Raw genomic sequence first — 18033 nt, 5'->3', positions numbered from 1 at the left:
TCTTGCTGCAAGGCGAAGTCCTAACCACTACGCCCATTTACAGACCATTTAAGGTTAATTCTGGATCAGCTAAACAAGGTTATACAGGTATGCAAAAAATACTGTTGGATTTTCTGGCGATGAAACATTCAGTTGATTTACCACAAATCACTATTATGCCCCTTACAGTTTCTTTTTCGATGCGCTATAGCAATGCAAACATCCTCATTAGGGTCCGTGGGGGACTGGAGTCTATCCCAGCTGACTTAGGGCGAAGGCAGGGGACAACCTGGACAGGTTGCCAGTCTATCACAGGGCTACAGACAATTACACTCACATTCAATACAAATATTGCATGTGTTAGGCTATAAGACACTTAAAGAAAATATAATCGAAATGTCTTTTAAAAATATACACAGAGCATACTCCTGTAGCAATATTTTCTGTTTTGTGATGGAAAAAGTACTCAGACCCTTTGCTTCAGTTAAACTGTAATATTATAGTTTTTAAGTGGGAATTATAGCAGAGTAGAAATGAAAAGTATTGCAAAATCTCAAAAATGTGAACAAATGGGGTTTTTTTTGGGAGAGGGGGGCTTTTGTTGGCTACTTTTCACCTCTGCCTAAATGCATGTGAAAAGCTTTGCAAACATTTTGCATCGGAAGTTTAAATTTAAATCATTATGAAGATAGCAGGTAAGCATGCCAGCTTATAAAATGCCTCACTGTGTGCTTAATCTGTTCAGTACAATCTTGACTTTGTTAATTTGCGACATTTTTTTAAATAGAAGTACAAAGAACAACTTTCTGAAGAATGTCAAATCACAGTTTGACCTCAAGGTGTCAGAAGTGGCATTTGTTGAATATGATGGACACTGAAAAACAGCGCGGTGATTGTTATTGTGCCATTAGGCTGAAGGAAGCTGAATTCTAAATGAGAGGTTTCTGGTTAGCAGCAACAATTCAAGATAGTCCAGGTTGTTTGAAAAAGAGCAGCAACACTCACTCGTCCAGTAACAGCAACCACTTATGTTAAAGCAAGTCATTACCTCCGCCTACCCTCACAAAGCTGTTTGGTGTCTGTACATTATGTCCCTCTGAGCTGCCTTAGATATGATGAGCTCCTAGGAAAATCCCTAGTGTTTTCAAACAGGTATGTGCACTACTCAGGAATGCATATCTCTTCACAGTCTAATAATAAAGAAATAAACACAGAAGCAATGATTTTATTTTTTTATTCAAAACAAATCCATGCAAGAAGAACCTACAACTATTATTCATTTTGTGTGTGTGTGTGCGTGTGTGCGTGTGTGGGTGTGGGTGTGGGTGTGGGTGGGTGTGTCAATTCACGGAGCGAGTCATATAAAGAGACACACCAGCAACTGTAAACAAAGGAACTATTCCATTTCCTTAAGTGATAACGGCGAACATTTGTTCCTTTAAATCAGCCAGTTTTGCATTTGTAAAGAGGAACTAGAAGGATTGTTAGTTTGGTCATTAGGTCATAGCATCCTTATCTATGCAATCCTCAAATGACCTTTTCTCATTTCAATCTACAATTAATATACAAATTTATCTACATTTCTCTATACAAATACACTATATTCAGACAAATCTTCTATACAAAGCAATTGCTATGCAAATGTCATATGTGTTATATATACTGAATTAGTTCAAAATAAAAAAAAATGGGGATTGAAATGAAATCTATTACTTTACAACATGCATGGATAATAGATCAAAAGAAATAAGTATTCAATTTTAATTTCTATAAGAAGCTTAATTGAGAATAGTCAAAATATAAATGTAGTTTTGTATAATATAAAAATTATACATCCAGCCTACCATTTTACTAATTTAATGCAACAGATATTTCATAGTGACATGTGAATGTTTCAGCTAAACAGTTTTTAGCTCCACGCTCATGCTACAGGACGTGTATATATCTATATAAATCACTGACCCACAGTCACCATTAGATTTTTTTTTTTACTATTTTCCTATTAAAACCACACTGTCTTCTACAGGTTATCGATTTGTTTGGATGGGATTTGATTAAACTGTACAGAGATTTGGTTTGTATTTTTTGGTGTTTCTTTCTTCTTTTTTCTTTTTTTTTCTTTTTTCTTTTTTGGTTAAACCGTAACAGTGAACAATTGTAATTTGGTGGCAGGTCAAATTCTCAGGTCAGCAAATTTACAGGTAACAACATGGCCAAGTGATTTTGGTGTTTCAGTCTCAATGATTGTAACAATTGTTTCAAGGAACATATGTTCAAAGAAAAACACAAATTTGTATAGGTGGAATGACAGATTTGTATATCTAGCAATAGCATTTCTGCTTTGGACAGTTAAGCAATAAAAGTATGTGTAAATTCAGGTAAATCATTTAAGTCATTCATTCAGATGTAATTTGTACAGCAAATCATAAAAAGTAAAGCCACAGATGTCTGTACAGAAGTTTGTCATAGCTCCTTTTCCCTCCGAAGAAGTTGGTTCCCCAAGTTATGTGCATGATTTCAAACCCTCCAGATAGATTTTTACTACCTCTTTACTTACATGTTTCATACAAAACACCACTGAAAGAAAACAAAACCATGAACTTTAAAGCCAGTAAAAGTTTGTGGAAGTATTGGGCTGTATTCCCCTGTAGGGGTAAGACTCACAGCAATACTGGCCTCTAGTGGGTGAGATTAGTTATCACAGTTCTGAGGAAAGTTGGATTTATGGCATGCAGGCCAAGAACCACTGGGCTCTGTCTTTCATTCTTAATCGTAAACAGCTGCCACCCTATGGCATTCACATATAGTACTCTCATGAAGCATTATAGCACAAACCCATCGAAAAGCAATGCAACCATGAATTATTTCAAGTCTGCAGTGTGTGTGGGAAACCTCACACAATAGTGTGAGGTTTCAACTTACTTGGCTGAAATATTTTCTAGCTGTAGATCAGTTTTATTTTAAATCCTCCAATCTTGTCAGAAGGAGGTTTGAAAATTCAAAGGAAATTACTTGAGAGCTTGGTTCAATGCAGTGCAATGATTCTCTGAAGAACGTATGCAGCATTGAACCCAAATCTTGTCCCTACATCTTGGTCTCACTGTCAGCAGGCCTCTCATTCTCATACTCATTCTCCTGGCAGATGAGCTGATATGGCTTCTTGTCTGCCTCTTCCACCACTGAGTTTCCCACCTCGGGGTCTTTCTTCTGTAACTCGTGGCGAGACAGGTGTTCCACAATGCCCGCACCAATGGAGTCTCCTAGGACATTGGTCACGGTGCGCAATCGGTCTCTAAAGAAAGACAGAGAATATGTGAGAACCAGAGGTAGGGACTGGGAAGAGAGGACAAGACAGGACATCACACAACAAAACAGGACTGTACACAAAAAGAGAGAACACACAGGACAAGACATGACAATACACAGGAGACAAGACACAACAAGACTAGACAAGACAGAACATGATAACAGACAAGAAGACTGGACAAGCCAGGACAAGACACAATAATAGATAACAAGAGACAACAATAGATGACAAGACAATACAAGACATAGGAGGACACAACAAGACTGGACAAGACAGGACAAAGCAGACAAGAGAGGATGACAAAGGACATCACATAACAAGACAGGATAAGACAGGACAAAACACAAGACAGGGTAAGTCAGGACAAAACACAAGATAGGACATCACACAACAAGACAGGATAAGACAGAACATGACCCAAAAAAGGCTGGACAAGACACAACAAGACAGGAAAAGACAGAACAAGACAGGACAAGATGCAAGAAGACAGGATAAAACAGCACAAGAACACAAGACTAAGCAAGATTGATCCCTTAAAAAACAAAAACAAGTAAATTAAATCTATGTGGAGTGTTTATAAATGTATGGACATCAACATAAAACTGGAGGTTAATTGCTCCAGGAAATCTTAAGACCACATGAAACACAGTCAGTAGATAGAAGGAAGCAGGGCTTTGCACTGGGGTTGGCTGTTAACCGAATAAAAACCAGATGGATTGAGGGACATGGAATGTGAAGGGAGTGTCTCTATGAGCTGTCTAGTAATCCACTCAACAGTCTACAGCAGAACAAAAAATTCAGCCAGGTCAAAATTCATGGAATTCATACCACCTTACATTATCCCCACATAAAACAATCTCTATTCCTCCCTAAAACCAAGCTATTTACAGAATGTTGCAACTCCAAAGTTAAGTGGTCCAATTTGGAGAAAACACTTGACTTGCTGGTGTTTTGTATTGATTTTAACATTTTCTAAAGCCCCATATGGTCAATACTTACAGGAACCAATCAACAGCAATGATCAGCGTGATGTCGTCCGTGGGCAGGCCTACAGACGTTAACACTATCACCATGGTGACCAGTCCTGCCTGAGGGATTCCAGCTGCTCCAATGCTGGCTGCTGTGGCTGTGATACTGATAGGAAAAAGTGAAGAAAAAAGAAGAAGAAAAGGCAGATGGAAATAATTATCTAAAATTATTAATTGCACTGTCAGATATGTCCTGGTATTGACCTCTCAATTATTCAGTAGTAATAGCACTGAAGAGAGTCATTTATTATCTGGGCTACAGCATTATTCTCCATTTATCCCTTGTCAAAGGGCCAGACTAGTGGTCAGAAAGTCATTCATATAGTTGGAACTGTGGCTCTGAGTCTTGGAAAGGCTTAACTTGGGTTAAGTAGAGGTTATTGCCAGAATGGAAGGCAAATCAAATAGAAGTATTCCGCTAGCCAGCCAAAACTGATTAAACTCTCAGAGCAGTTAATGTTTACTGAATCAAATCCCTTTGGGTTTTCTTTTAGCTACACAAAAAAAATGTACAGTGATACAAATCACTGACCTAATGACATGATCACTCAATATTCAAAGTTGAAATGCAAGTGTACCTGATATCACATACCTGATGGTAAGAATCTGTCCAAAGTTCAGGTCAAAATCATTGACCTGTGCGATAAAGATGGCAGCCAGGGCTTCATATAGAGCGGTGCCATCCATGTTTATGGTGGCACCAACTGGAAGAACAAAGCGGGTCACTCGTTTGTCCACCTTGTTGTTTTCTTCCAGGCATTTAAACGTTATGGGCAATGTGGCAGAACTGAGTGTAGCAAAGAAAGAAAGAAATAGAGAGATTAGGCTCAGCAATAATTGGAACAGCGTTCAAGTGCCTAAAACCTTAGACTGCAAGCCAAGATTGTTCTGAGTATGCAACAATTGTATATATGCAACATGTTGATTGATGTGATAATAAAAGTTTGATCAGAAAAGTACACTACTGAACCGTAATTACAATATATTTGGAAAGGGCAGGGACATTGGTACTGCAATTATTTAGTCAATTTTGAAGTAAAAGTCCTATCTCAATGCAAATATGTTTACCTGATTTCTGAATTGTATATATAGAAAGAATAAGAATTAATTCCACCTATACCTGTCCTGTCAGTCTGTGAGATCTTTTTTTAGCACTCAACGTAACCACATACCTAGAGGATGTTCCGAGGGCAGTGATGAGAGCCTGCAACAGTCCAGCTATAAAGACATAGGGGTTCTTTCTGGTGATGATGAAGTAGAGTGTTGGCAGGACAAAAATGGCGTGGATGAGCAGACCACTAATGACTGTCACTGTATACATGCCCAGCTGGCCGCCCATGGATGTAATGTCGTCCATCTCCACAATTTTGCCAGAAATCAGGAACAAGATACCAACAGGGGCATACCTGGGGATTGATAGGTATTGTGAATTTATAATTAAAACATTCCATTCTTTGTTAGCTCTATGTATTCGTCCATCCAATAAAACGACCCTCCTGGTACTTACCACATTATTATGGCAACCAGCCTCATGACGGCTTCATTGAGGGAGTCAAAGAAGTCCCTTAGGGGTTGCCCCTGTTCCCTCATGCTCCCGATGATCAGACCGAAGCATATGGAGAACACCACTAGGCCGAGAGCATTGATTCCATTAACTGCTCCTGGCACTGGGATCATCTCCTCTCGGGCTATTGTCTGGCTGCCATTGAGTGCGAATATTGTGTCGTTCACAGTCATTGTCACATGGACTACTCTTTTGGCATACTGTGTCTTGAACTGGATTTTAAAAAAGACAAATGTATTAAATGGTGATTAAGTCCTGGTACATTAATATTTAATAATTTTTATTCAAGAACAATAATTCTGATTCAGAGTCATTGAATATTAGACTAAAATGTTAAATTACAGCATTATTGTGAAACAGATTTGTATTTTAAGAAAAAAGCTCATTAAAAAAACATTTACGAATTAAGTTGTTTTTGCTTTCAAGTTGCAATATTACCATCTGGCACACTTAAAGCTGCTGTCCGGAGTTTCCGTTTGTTTTCAATTTATGTATCATTTTTTAACAAAGCTTAAATGTGTTAGTCTAGTTCGATACTATAATATAAAGTTAGTATAACGCGATATGAAAATTTATTCCTGAGCTCCGCCTTCCTCTCATAGACCCCCATGTCATTCCAAAAAGCGCCGGTTGCTGCCGACCAATCAAGTTCGAGCTTCAGCTTTGTCATGCTGTCAATCAACGGTTACGCGCACAGCAAGCAAGCCCATGCAGAGGTGGGCGAGCTACGCACTACGCAACCGCGCACACATTTGTTTTGCTTGTGGAGGAGAGAGCATCAGGGCTCAGCAACTTCCAGAAAAGTTACCAATCCCACGGCTTGTCAGGCCAAGAGACTGCAGGACGTTTTTTGGCTCGGGGTGCTCGCGTCGCTCCCCGACCACAGCCTCCATAGCCCGGCTGACGGCTTCGTTTAGATGCCGTGGTCGGGGTGCTCGCCTCACTCCCCGACCACGGCCTCCATAGCCCGCCTGACGGCTTCGTTTAGATGCCCGACCTCTGGAGGAAGATGTTGGGGTGTCTGGGACATACTCTTCGTCAGAGGAGTCATGCAATTCTGAACTCTAGATAGAAATAAATAAAAAATGTAACACATATACACGCGTAAATGCACTAAGTTTGATAAACAACGTCATCGAGAGGGATACACGAGTGTAATCACATATTGAAACTTTACTCGTTCGTCCTAGCAGATTCATGTTATTTTGGTATTAGGACAAGTTAGACTCAATACAGCATTCTAACGTAATTCCTTTATTATTTACTAAATGTACTAAATGCAGAAGAGGGGAAAACAGCAAAACAGGCGAGATGCTGCAGCACTCTGGGCACTTCTCTCATGTACTGCGCGTGTGCACAAATAAAGGGGCGAAATCAGAGGGAAGGAGGGTGGGACCAACAGTGTTTTGGGAGACGCTGCGATTCAAACTCCGGACAGCAGCTTTAATCTCACAATGTCACCAGAGTAACTCCATCGGCCTAAAGTGTGTTGAAATGAGGAAGTGAAAGTGGCACTGAGGTAAGGGACTTGGTTACCAGCATGGCTGAGTGAGGTGTAAATATGAACAGCTAAGAATGATTTCATCATTTGGTACCCATGAAAAAGCACCATCCCTGTCAGTAAAATCCCCTTTTGTATTGTACATGATAGTATTAGTAGAGATTGAGATCAATGATCTAAACAACATATTGCATGTTTTTTAAGGAGACAAAAGTTTTATATAGTTGTTGAACTTCTGAGATCTCTATTGTTGAAAGGAAAAGACATTGGCTTTATGACTACATGAAAGAAAAAAGCACATGAAGCAGAAACTTTTCAGTGGAGTGGTTTTAAACAATGTTAACTGAACACTCAGATACCGATGATGATATGCTGAGACAATTAATAAATAGAGCCTATTATGTAACTGCAGGACAAGAAACAAAAGAGAGCATGTGTTTGGAGTGTTACCTGTTTGGTGCAAGCTTCCACAAGGTTAGGAGGAAACATGTTTCTGGAAAACACAACAAAATAGGGACCATTTTAAAATTTGATTTAATGAATTACTTACAACTTGCAAAAGCACATCACTAAAAACCAAGAAAACTACATGCACTGTATAAAATATTAGCATCATTTGCTGATATCGATTTGCATTTTGCAGCTTTTTTGGAACCATTTACACCTCAAAGATCACAGAACTTTAAAATCCTCCTCCCAGGTCGAACGCCTCGATCCGAGTGATCACTATCAAAAAGTAAAATTAGTAAAAGATTCTGATTTTTCATTTTTGTTGACAGAATCAGTGTACTAGGGTGCTCATGTGAATGTTGATATGGTCAGGTTGCACAGATGCGTGTGGGTACCTGATAAGATCCAGAAAGGCATCAGCAGCGCTGACCTGCTCAATCTGCTGCGGCTTGGTGAACTCATCCTTTGATCCTTTTCCAGGGTGAATAATGAGCACCATGACAATACCAATGAAAACAGCAATGACGGTCGTGGTGGTGTAATAAACCACGGCCCTCATGCCCATTTTACCAGAGGCACGGCTGTCCAGAGAAGCCATACCTGCAAAGAACAAATCACAAAAATAATGCAACTGTATACTATACATTTACCCAGCCCTGCTACAGCTTATCAAATAAATATTTATCAACAGTCACCTGCAACGTTACTCCTAATAACAAAATCATGGACAGACTTTCATGCTTTAAGAATTCCTGCAGAGGGAGCAGCAGTGCAGCAACAGTTAACCAGAGTAGCGACATCATGACGGGTCCAAAAAAATTTGGTCACATGATCTATGGGCGCCATTTTGTTTCCTATTCATGAACGCTGGGTTTTCCTGTTAACGTTGTTTACACCGCAGAGAGTAATTCTAGGTCCTTTATCGCTTCCTAAATACCTGAAAAATAACGGGCTGTTGTGCCTTTGGGTGCACAAATCGATCGGAGAAGGGATTCCACATGTTTAAATTTCCCAGTAATAGTGAAAGAAGGAAACTGTGGGAAAATAAAGTCCGGAGAGTGCAAACGTATTTTGCTAAATTTACCGAAGCTGCAAACTCGATGATAGAAACATTATACACCCATGGAAAGCTCAGATTCTCATGAATCCGCCGGTATAAACTTTCAGATGTGATTACCACAGCGGGTAATATAAACACATTTGTCCAACAAACAAACAGCAAATAACCTAAACAGCACAACTCACTTTTGAAGGCTCAAAACTAGTCACAGATGAAAATATTCCACAAAAAACGACCATAATCCAACCTTGGACATCCAGACAAAACAAGCCAGTAAAATATTTTGTCCAAAACATGTCTTGAAATCAGTAAGCAATCCAGAAATAGCTAGTTTTCGTGAATGTGCACCTCGCGCTGTGCGTCCCATATTGAGTGAATGGAAACAAAATGGCGTCAAATCCCCAGTTGTCACTACTCTGGAAGTCTAGCAACAGTGTGGTGAGTGTGTAGTGTTTTAAGCAGGATATTATCTAAATTAGTCACACTTCAAGTCAGTGAACATTTTATGAATGTATGAGTTCATTCATTCTTTCACTACTTACCAACTGATTCATGTTTACGTATTGATTACTTCCTTTATGGTCACACAGAATTGGCTTTCATTTACATGTACTCAAAAATGTTAATTAAACAAAAGAGCAAAAAAATTAAATGTTGCATATATGTATATATTAGCATCATACAACTGATAATATGATTAAAAAAGAATGCAATAATCTCAGAATGAATATTTTAAAGAATAAAAGCAGTGTGATCCCATCTTTGTTATCTTTGTTGTTGTTTCTACATAAGAAAAAAAACCTCCCTATCTTCTTTGGTCATCCCGCACCATGACCTGACCTCAGAGTTTGCACAGATGTGTCACTCATTTCTGTCCCTCTGAGCAAACAGCTAGCTTGGGAAAAGGTGTGGTAATTATATGTGGAATACACCCAATCTGGATTATCTGAATAAGTATCTGTGACAACAATGAGCGGCTAGAAACACAATCTGACTCTGACCTTTGCTGGGGGAAAACTACACCTACTGTATAACACCCAAGGGAAGATCTAATATACAAAATCTAATTGCATATTGTACATTCACATACAGATGATAAACTGCAAATTACAGCGGCGGGGGTTAAGTGCCACCAACTTGGTTTTGAAACTGTGCATTTTGTGCTGTGTCAAGCTGGCATCATTCATCACTGTAATTGAAAAGTCCTTCATGTCCATGAGTGTGACCTTAGCTTGTTGTGAATACAGTCTGCAGAGATTTCAGTTACAGATTAACAGTCTGGCCTCAGCTCAATATTTGAGTCACAAAGAAAACAATGGAGCGAATACTGTATGTATGTATGGGGCATCTCCGTTATTCCAAGGGCAAAGTATAGAAAGAAGAAAGTTGCAGCAGGATTCAGCCCAAAAAGCAGAAGATCCTGTTACAAAAATCACTTAATTTCCTGCTACATGGGGCAAATTTCACATTCCTGCAGGAAAGTTTGGATACTTTCAAATTGTACAAAACCTAAAATGTGGTGAGTTACATTTTGTGGCTCTGATGCCACAAATTACATTTGGGTTAAACTAAAACAATTTTGACAAATCTTGCTCTTAGTCAAGAAGTGGGGCTGGAGACAAACCAAAGTTTCATGCCTGCAAGAAGGAAGAGCGAGGGAGTCACGGAGTCTGCAGATTAAATTCTCTTCCACAGTTCAAATAGCATTGAACAGACTTTGCACGGAGAATGGTGGCAAAAAGAAATACGGCCGTTCAGAGGACCGGATTTAGAAACAGACAACCTTCCTCAATAGGCACGACAGTGGTGCTGTATTTTCAGGGTGTCAGGTCCTATTATGGCTTTTATGGCTTTTATCTTCATTCAGATCTGTGCAGGGCAAAGTGGGCTTTGTGTGATAGGGAGATGTATGTGTTCCTTTGACATGTGGTACTATGATACTGTGTACACTAAAGTGTGTGGGTGGCTATGCCTGCTTTTTTTTGTTTTGTTTTGCGAGGCCCAGTTTGAGTTTTACACCTTGGGAGGGAGGGTGTTTTGGTCTCTCATCGTTTTCTCACAACTTTAATGGGAGATTTGAGGGTTGAGACGGGGTTCTAGAGTGGAAGTTAGATTTGGGTCAAGGTTGGAGTTTGGCTTGTAGTTGTGATGGTGAAGGTAAGAAGGGTCAGGGGTGAGGGAATGCAGTATGTGTATGTGTGTCTGTTTGGTGTGTACCTGCTGCCCCTGCTTTGGCCCTCTCTGCTCATCTCAACATGCCCAGGAATTAGGCTTTTATCCAGCCCTTTCTGATCCTCTTCCTCCCCTCCTCATCCTTCCCTCCCTCATTCTCTTCTTCCAAATTCTTCACCTTCTCTCTCTAGCTCTCGCCACTTCTTGTTTCAGGGTGCCCCCTAGCACCCCTCCCTTGCTCTTCCTCCTCTCTCACCCCCCAACATCTTGCCTCCCTCCTCTCTTTTTTCTTGCACGCTGATCTTATTGCTGCAATCCTCTTTCATTGCCACCCTTTCCCTCCCAGCCACCCCGCCTCCCCTCTCTTCTTTTGCCTCTTTCCTCCTATTCCTTTTTCTGACAGCCCTGGGAAAACTTGTTGACTTAGTCAGCCCTACACGCACACAATGATCTCCAGCCTGTTGTCCGGGAAACAGCGGACGCAGCCTCACCAATTCCATCGTTTCAAAAGAACGAGAGAAGCGAGATTGAAGGAAAGCAAGGAGAATGACTTTCTTTGTCATTTGGGGAATGTTCATCAAACACAAAAGTAGGCCTACTTCAGGGGAGAGTTGAAACACAGGACATAGCAACTGCAAGAGGTCTCTCCACAATCATCAGCGGGCTCTGGGCAAAAATGAATTCCACAGTTCTACTAAGACTTTACCTGAAGGCCTAAAATCTGCATGTGGTCTGTGAGATTTAAAACTTTGGAGCTTGATACAGATGACAAAACAGTCCTCTGTGTAATTGTGCTAATTTTTTTTTTTTTGGTCTGAGAGTCTCAAATATTTTGCTTCTTATATGACTCTATATCGACTGTCTCTTAATGATGGAGACAAAGTAAGTGACCAAACAAACTTTTAGATTATCTCATCTTGAGCTCTAGTAGGTTGTGATATTAATTTTTAGTGATGTTTATTGACACAACAGATACCTTTTTTTTTTAGCATAGACAAGGATTCAAATGATACAAATCTTGAAAGCAAAAGTCATTGCAACTACATCACTATGTTTTTGCCAAACTGTGGTTCAGCTTTGCTACAAATCAAATGCAGATGAAGGTTTTGTTGACTCATTATATGTGGTACATAAAAAGAACAAAAGCAGCAAGATCAAGCCTCTGTTTAATGCTGTTAGTGGAGTGATTAACTTTAAAATGTTCTTCAAATCCAAAAGAAAATGTCATAAAAGTTTGTAAAGAAAAGAAGAATAGTGGAAGTTTATTGGGTTGAGGGATTTTTTAGGAGAGGAACTGCAAAAATATTTCATTGTATTTTTCCCCCTTCCCTTGCCTCCATCCAGGCCCTTCTTGACTCTATAAAGACTCTGTTGTGGCCTCAGCTCTCACACTGAATCGCCTGAAGACAATATGGATTTAACTATATTGACCGTACATATGGAGCGCCTCCAGTGAAGTATGTTTGTGTGAGCGAGAACATGAGAAAGAGAGACTAAGAGATAAAGAGAGACAAACAAAAAGACGTTTTCTTATGAAGAAGATGATGAACTCCACAGTTATCTGCACTCTCCTTTTCTCATTCTGTTACTGAAATAAATAAGCCCTTTTCTCATAATCCTTGATCCTTGGTTTTTACTGCCTGTCCACTCGTCTTGAGTTCCTTCATTTCATACCTTCCAGGGCCCCTCTACTCAAACCACCTCTCAGGGCCTCTCTGTGCTCTGCTCAAACTACCTCTCAGGGCCCCATGTGGCGTCAAACTTTCTGATTCTCAATACAACCGCAATTTTAGACCAGATCAATTCACAGGCAAGTCCTCTTTCGTAGAACTGCTCACTTCACATAGAAGCACTATTCAGTCCTGGGAGCGTGACATCAGTTTTGCATGGGGGCCACGTGTTTGTGGAATATAAGTCACAGGAGCTTAGCTGTGATGCTCTTATTCTCCAAAATATGTTATTCTCAAAGTCATGCCGCAAGTCGTGTATGCAAAACAGCCACTCCTCTATAGAGTTTGCTGCAGATACATTAAGGCTGTGAGATATTGGTTATGATGTGTAAGCTGCTGAATCCAGTTCATGTTATGAGGACAGAAACACAAGTCCATAAACAGCTTAGGTTTGTGAAAATGCTTTTCAAGAGTGAGAGAAAGCGTTGCTCTAAAGCAACCTATGGTGACTTGTAATTGAGGACAGGGTTTCAGCAGAAATCTGAAAAAACTGTGGAAGACATTAAAAGCTCTGCTGCACTGAGATGTACACAGCAGCCAAAACAAAACAAAAAAACGATGTAACCTTTTCCTCCTGTAAGTAAAGACAATTTATTAATCTACCTACTAAGTGACAAATTTTTCAGTTTTGTTTTGAAAGTTCAAAATCCTTTAAAATGGTGAATCACATAATGCCAGCATGTGCAGGCAGGTATATGCTGCTCTGATTTCTTTTGTATTTTAATGTTGCAATAAGGCAATAATTATACAATAGCTCAAAGAGTCAAGTTGCATTCAGTGCATTTAAAATCTTGCACTGTGCAACTAGATAATTTCACAGCAAACTGGCTCTTTTGCTCTAACTTTAGGATTTACTTTAGTATCATCTATTCATTGAACAAGGTAGCATCAGCATTATTAACAGTGGCAAAGCTGTGTAGATAAATACACTGGCATATACAACATATCCTGTATTTGTAAATGAAGAAGAAAACTCAGTTTTTTCAATGAATGGTGAGTGATGGGTATGATCTTTGGAATCACTGACACACTGTGCTAGACGGGTTGCAGCTGGCAGTTGGTGACACACTAGCTTTAGAGCTTTCAAAAGATTGAATTCTAAAATTGTGACTTAAATTCAGATTATGGCTCTGCATCACAATTTACTATTAAGTGTAAAATTATTTGAAATAAACTTTTGTGCCATTTAAAGTTTGAGTTTGGTGGGGCTTGCTGGGAGATGACGGTAATCAGACGGATTCTTTTATCTGCTTTTTAGAATTTATAGACATTAAGAGAAGAAGAAGAGAATGATTTGGTAGAAATTGCTTTCTATATGCAATTATTGTGGAAATTTTCGACTGTGACACGCTGCCTTTGCTGATACAGATGCTTTCTGTTCATATCAGTAATGTCTACAAAAATGACATGAATGTAAAGTGTGTTACTGCTCTGTGCTAGCACAATGTAGACTTTCTAAATGAAGCTGCACAACCAAATTGCTATTCAATAATAGCACAAAAAGCAACACAAAGAAACAAACAAAAACATTAAAGTGCAATTTTCACCCTGATAAAGGGTTCCAAGTTTGTAATTAGAAGACTGCTAAACAAAATAGAAAAGTTAAAAAAAATAATAGCGTGCTATTTGTGTTGATGCAAGAATTGACATCTGATAACTTGCATTAAAGTACACATCCACAGATGACTTGGCTGCAGAACAGCGCTCTTTGTTGGTTTCCACATGCTGTAGCTGTGGTCATGTGACATGATGTCAGAGGATGCTGATGTTACGCCCGGCTGCAACACAAAGCAGGTTATTATCGGACAGCGGGTTTCTGTCATCCCTCCAGGAGACTGGCTTCTTTTCCCGTCAGTCACCGCAGGACATTTGGTCCTCCCACCTACATTTGTCAGTCGGTGCTGCTGACTAGTGTTTCTCACAAGTTGGACCTATGCTTTAATAACAAATAGAGACTATGATCAATAACAAACTCATAGGACTCCTGGAAGAAAACATCACCATGTCATATGTTTTTGTTGCTGTGAAACATTGGCCTAAACTCATGTGATCTGCTGAGAGTACAAGATGTCCTGAAACTAAAATAATCCCTTTCACAAATTTTGAAAAGCTTCACTTAATACACAGTAAAACAGTGATGATTTGGCCATGTTGGATCAAGATCAAGACCATCATCATCCTAACCCTCCACCGCTGGCCTAAAAGAAACAAACGGCAACGTGTGAACCAGCAGCTGCCTCACTCTGCCACTCATGAAGTACGTGATGATCAGCGGTGCCAAAAGAAACAACACTATCACCATTTCACAAAGAGAGCACAGGCCACTTGCTCGGCATGTATCTAAACTCTCATATAAATAGAGTCAGAGTGCTGCTTTTTCCGTGCTGTGATGCCCTTCCACTGAGATACTGTTTTAGGGGACGCGGTAGTAGATAGATGTATTTTTGCTTTAAAGGGGGTTATTTGTGCAGTAGATACCATTTCAAATGTAAAATAAAGCTGTAGAGCCATGCTGAGCAGGCATTCATGCAGATGTGTGTCTCAAAAAATACTGTGTTGAAGATGTTTGTGAAATCAGAAGATACAGTAAAGTACTGTGTTGTGACTAAATTCAGAACAAAAATAGTCAATGACAACACTTTGCAGACTGTAATAATGTTACACACACATGTGGGAGTGCTGCGTAAAAGAACCGGGTGTTGCACATTATCACATTTATTTGTCAATATTGTAGTGAAGTTATTGATGCAATCGAATGTATTAGATAATGAAGTATGAGACACAAGAAGTTTGTTGGTGAGTGACTAAAAATAATGGCACTGGCAGTGAAACTGAAGCGTGAATACCATTACATCAAAACTGTGCCAATTTCAAGGAATACAGTAAGAGACAAAGTAACTCATTTAGTAAATTATAACTCTGTTGCTTTTGGTTCAGAGACGCATCTGTAGCTTTTGGTGTCCTGATTGCACTAAACATCCGTGTTCATACCTGTGATGAGACTGGAAACCAGCAGGGGCAGCACCAGCATCTGCAACATTCTCATCAGCAGCTCTCCAGGGAAGGAGAAGAACTTCACTTCACGGTACGACATTTTATATGGCCGTAAGGCAAATCCCAGGATTATACCTGTAGTCAAATTTGGAAGCAAAGAAGGAAACTTTTCATGTCAATGTGACAAAACCTTACAAAAGTCCCGGATTTGACACCTGCAGTTAGACATAATAAGATTACTGCAAATTGATGCGTGATCATGAGTGAGTGTCTGTACTATAGTACCACTAATTAGTTTAATATGGCACAAAGCCACAGGAGAGGGGGTGCTTTGCTGTTCAAGGTGAAGGCATGATGGTAAACATTAACTAAAGCTGACTTATTAAGAGGGTTTTGGGGAATAAATTTAGATTTTCCAGAGTACCTGCGACTGTCACTCCTGCTTTAGTTGATCTTTAAATTTTATTTCCTTAGTAAACTGTGTGAGAGTTCTTTTCGACAGCACTAGTAAAGTCTATATTCGGAGTCAGCTGTTTGTTCAGTCCAGCACTAATTCACTGACAGGCCCAGGTGGTGAACCCAGCAGCCCGAAGTGAAGAATATCCTGAATTTAACAATCAATCAACTGTGTTTGTCATGACACGGTGTAATTCTAGCAGGGCTACAGATGTGCAGACGGTGGGTGGGCCTGGCTCACTTCCTGCTGGGTAAGACTCAGAGGTTAATGGCAACAGGTCAAAGGTCGACCATGGGGTCAGATAGCAGCCAGACAGCTGAGGTCATCTGAGTTCCGTCTATTCTCTCATCCGGTGATTTTGTTTCTACTCTTTTCCTTCTTCTGTCCTCCTACAGACACCAGATTGATTGGTGTTTGGGGTGATGCAACAAATGCATTTCCTTCTTCTTTACAAGAAGAGAGGAGAGGATGTCCTCCAGTAATGTCAGGTACAAAATTAGCTAAGTCGGAGTTCAGTGTCTAAATAGCACCTGAGAATTGGGTTTAAAAAAACCCAAAAAACTCCTACTCACCAATAATAACAGCAGCAACAGTGAGGATCACAAAGGCATTTCTAATGAAGAATCCCTTAACATCGTCCTTCGTGATGTTCTCCACTCTCTTCTTGGCCAGCAGCGATCGGGACTGGATCCCGGCCCGGATCTGGTGGAGACCACTCCGAGCCCGCGGTGGGTTCTCCCCATTGCTTTGAGTCATAGCTCAGATCAGTTTTAACACACAGGAACTTGAACTCCACTGTAGTGACAACACCGTGAAGATGTCGTTGATTCACTTGTATCCTGTTGCTCCTCTTCGTCACACCTCTCCTTTGGTTCAAAGATAAGTTGCCTAGGAGAGAGGGAAGGACACATTGCAGAAGTTGAAGTTAGATTTTGAGAGGTTCTATAAAAGGTAGATTACAAAGTTTTAGTTCAGTGACGTATTGGATGTTGTGATTTTGCCGTCTTTTGAGTTAAATCCCACACAGCACACACAAAATGGATAAAACTGCTCTCTCTGGCAGATTCTGTCTCTTACAGTAACAGCAATAATGATGCAACACCGTCCCACCAAAAAAATGCTTCAACATCTGTCAAGAAATACTTCAGGTAACAAACACATGGTTTGCACTCGCAGCTGGAACGAAGGGCAGACTTCCTCTTACGTGTACACTTTCGCTTCAATTCTGATTCCCCAGTCGCGTCTCTCACACACATGCAAACACACACACAATCACAGCTGCTGGTCACATGCATTTTTAAATGGTAAAATGCTAAGATAGAAGTTGTTTCTGTACCTTTAAACTTGAGGAATGACTTCCTGTGGAGCAATGTCTCAGTTTTTCAGGGGGGAAAGTTGTGGCTTTAAAGCTCGATCTGTGTGACTGGGACAGAAGAGCTCTTTGGGTTTGAGCTGGCTGGTGTGAGCAACCAGCAATGAAGAGAAAGAGTGGAGAAAGAGGAGAGGGGAGGAGAAAGAGAAGGAGGGAGCAGCGGCGGTGATGAGGGAATGAAAGAGCCAGTGAGAGAATGGAGGCGGTGCTATAGTAGAAGAAAAACTAGTGTTTGTCGCTCACACAGTGTGGGCTTGTGGGGAGGTGAGGCGGGGACAAAAAAAAAAAAGTGAAGTAAGGTAGAGGAGGGGGTGCTTTTCAGACAGAGGGGAGCTTGAGGAATAATGAGCTTTCCAAGCAGGAATAAGAGAAAGGACCTTCTTGTTTTCTTCTGTCCCTCTCAGCCTTCCTTTCAAATG

At 40.2% G+C, this 18033-nt stretch overlaps 1 protein-coding gene across 1 annotated transcript; it reads right to left on the bottom strand.

Annotated features, from left to right (window-relative positions):
• Window positions 1-1199: 1199 nt before the first annotated feature.
• slc1a3a (solute carrier family 1 member 3a) lies at window positions 1200-17742 on the bottom strand. The gene is made up of 10 exons (XM_022199103.2): window positions 17579-17742; window positions 16815-17130; window positions 15783-15920; window positions 8225-8429; window positions 7830-7872; window positions 5822-6090; window positions 5487-5720; window positions 4907-5101; window positions 4286-4420; window positions 1200-3271 (listed from the first exon to the last, which is right to left on the bottom strand). The coding sequence occupies exons 2-10, from the start codon at window positions 16996-16998 to the stop codon at window positions 3064-3066; spliced, it is 1611 nt and encodes a 536-aa protein (XP_022054795.1). The 5' UTR covers window positions 16999-17130; window positions 17579-17742; the 3' UTR covers window positions 1200-3063.
• Between the last annotated feature and the right edge of the window lie 291 nt (window positions 17743-18033).

Source organism: Acanthochromis polyacanthus, chromosome 7 (assembly GCF_021347895.1).
Source record: "Acanthochromis polyacanthus isolate Apoly-LR-REF ecotype Palm Island chromosome 7, KAUST_Apoly_ChrSc, whole genome shotgun sequence".
NCBI lineage: Eukaryota > Metazoa > Chordata > Actinopteri > Pomacentridae > Acanthochromis > Acanthochromis polyacanthus.
The sequence above is the reverse complement of the archived record's forward strand: the minus strand, read 5'-3'. Positions and strand labels throughout refer to the sequence as shown.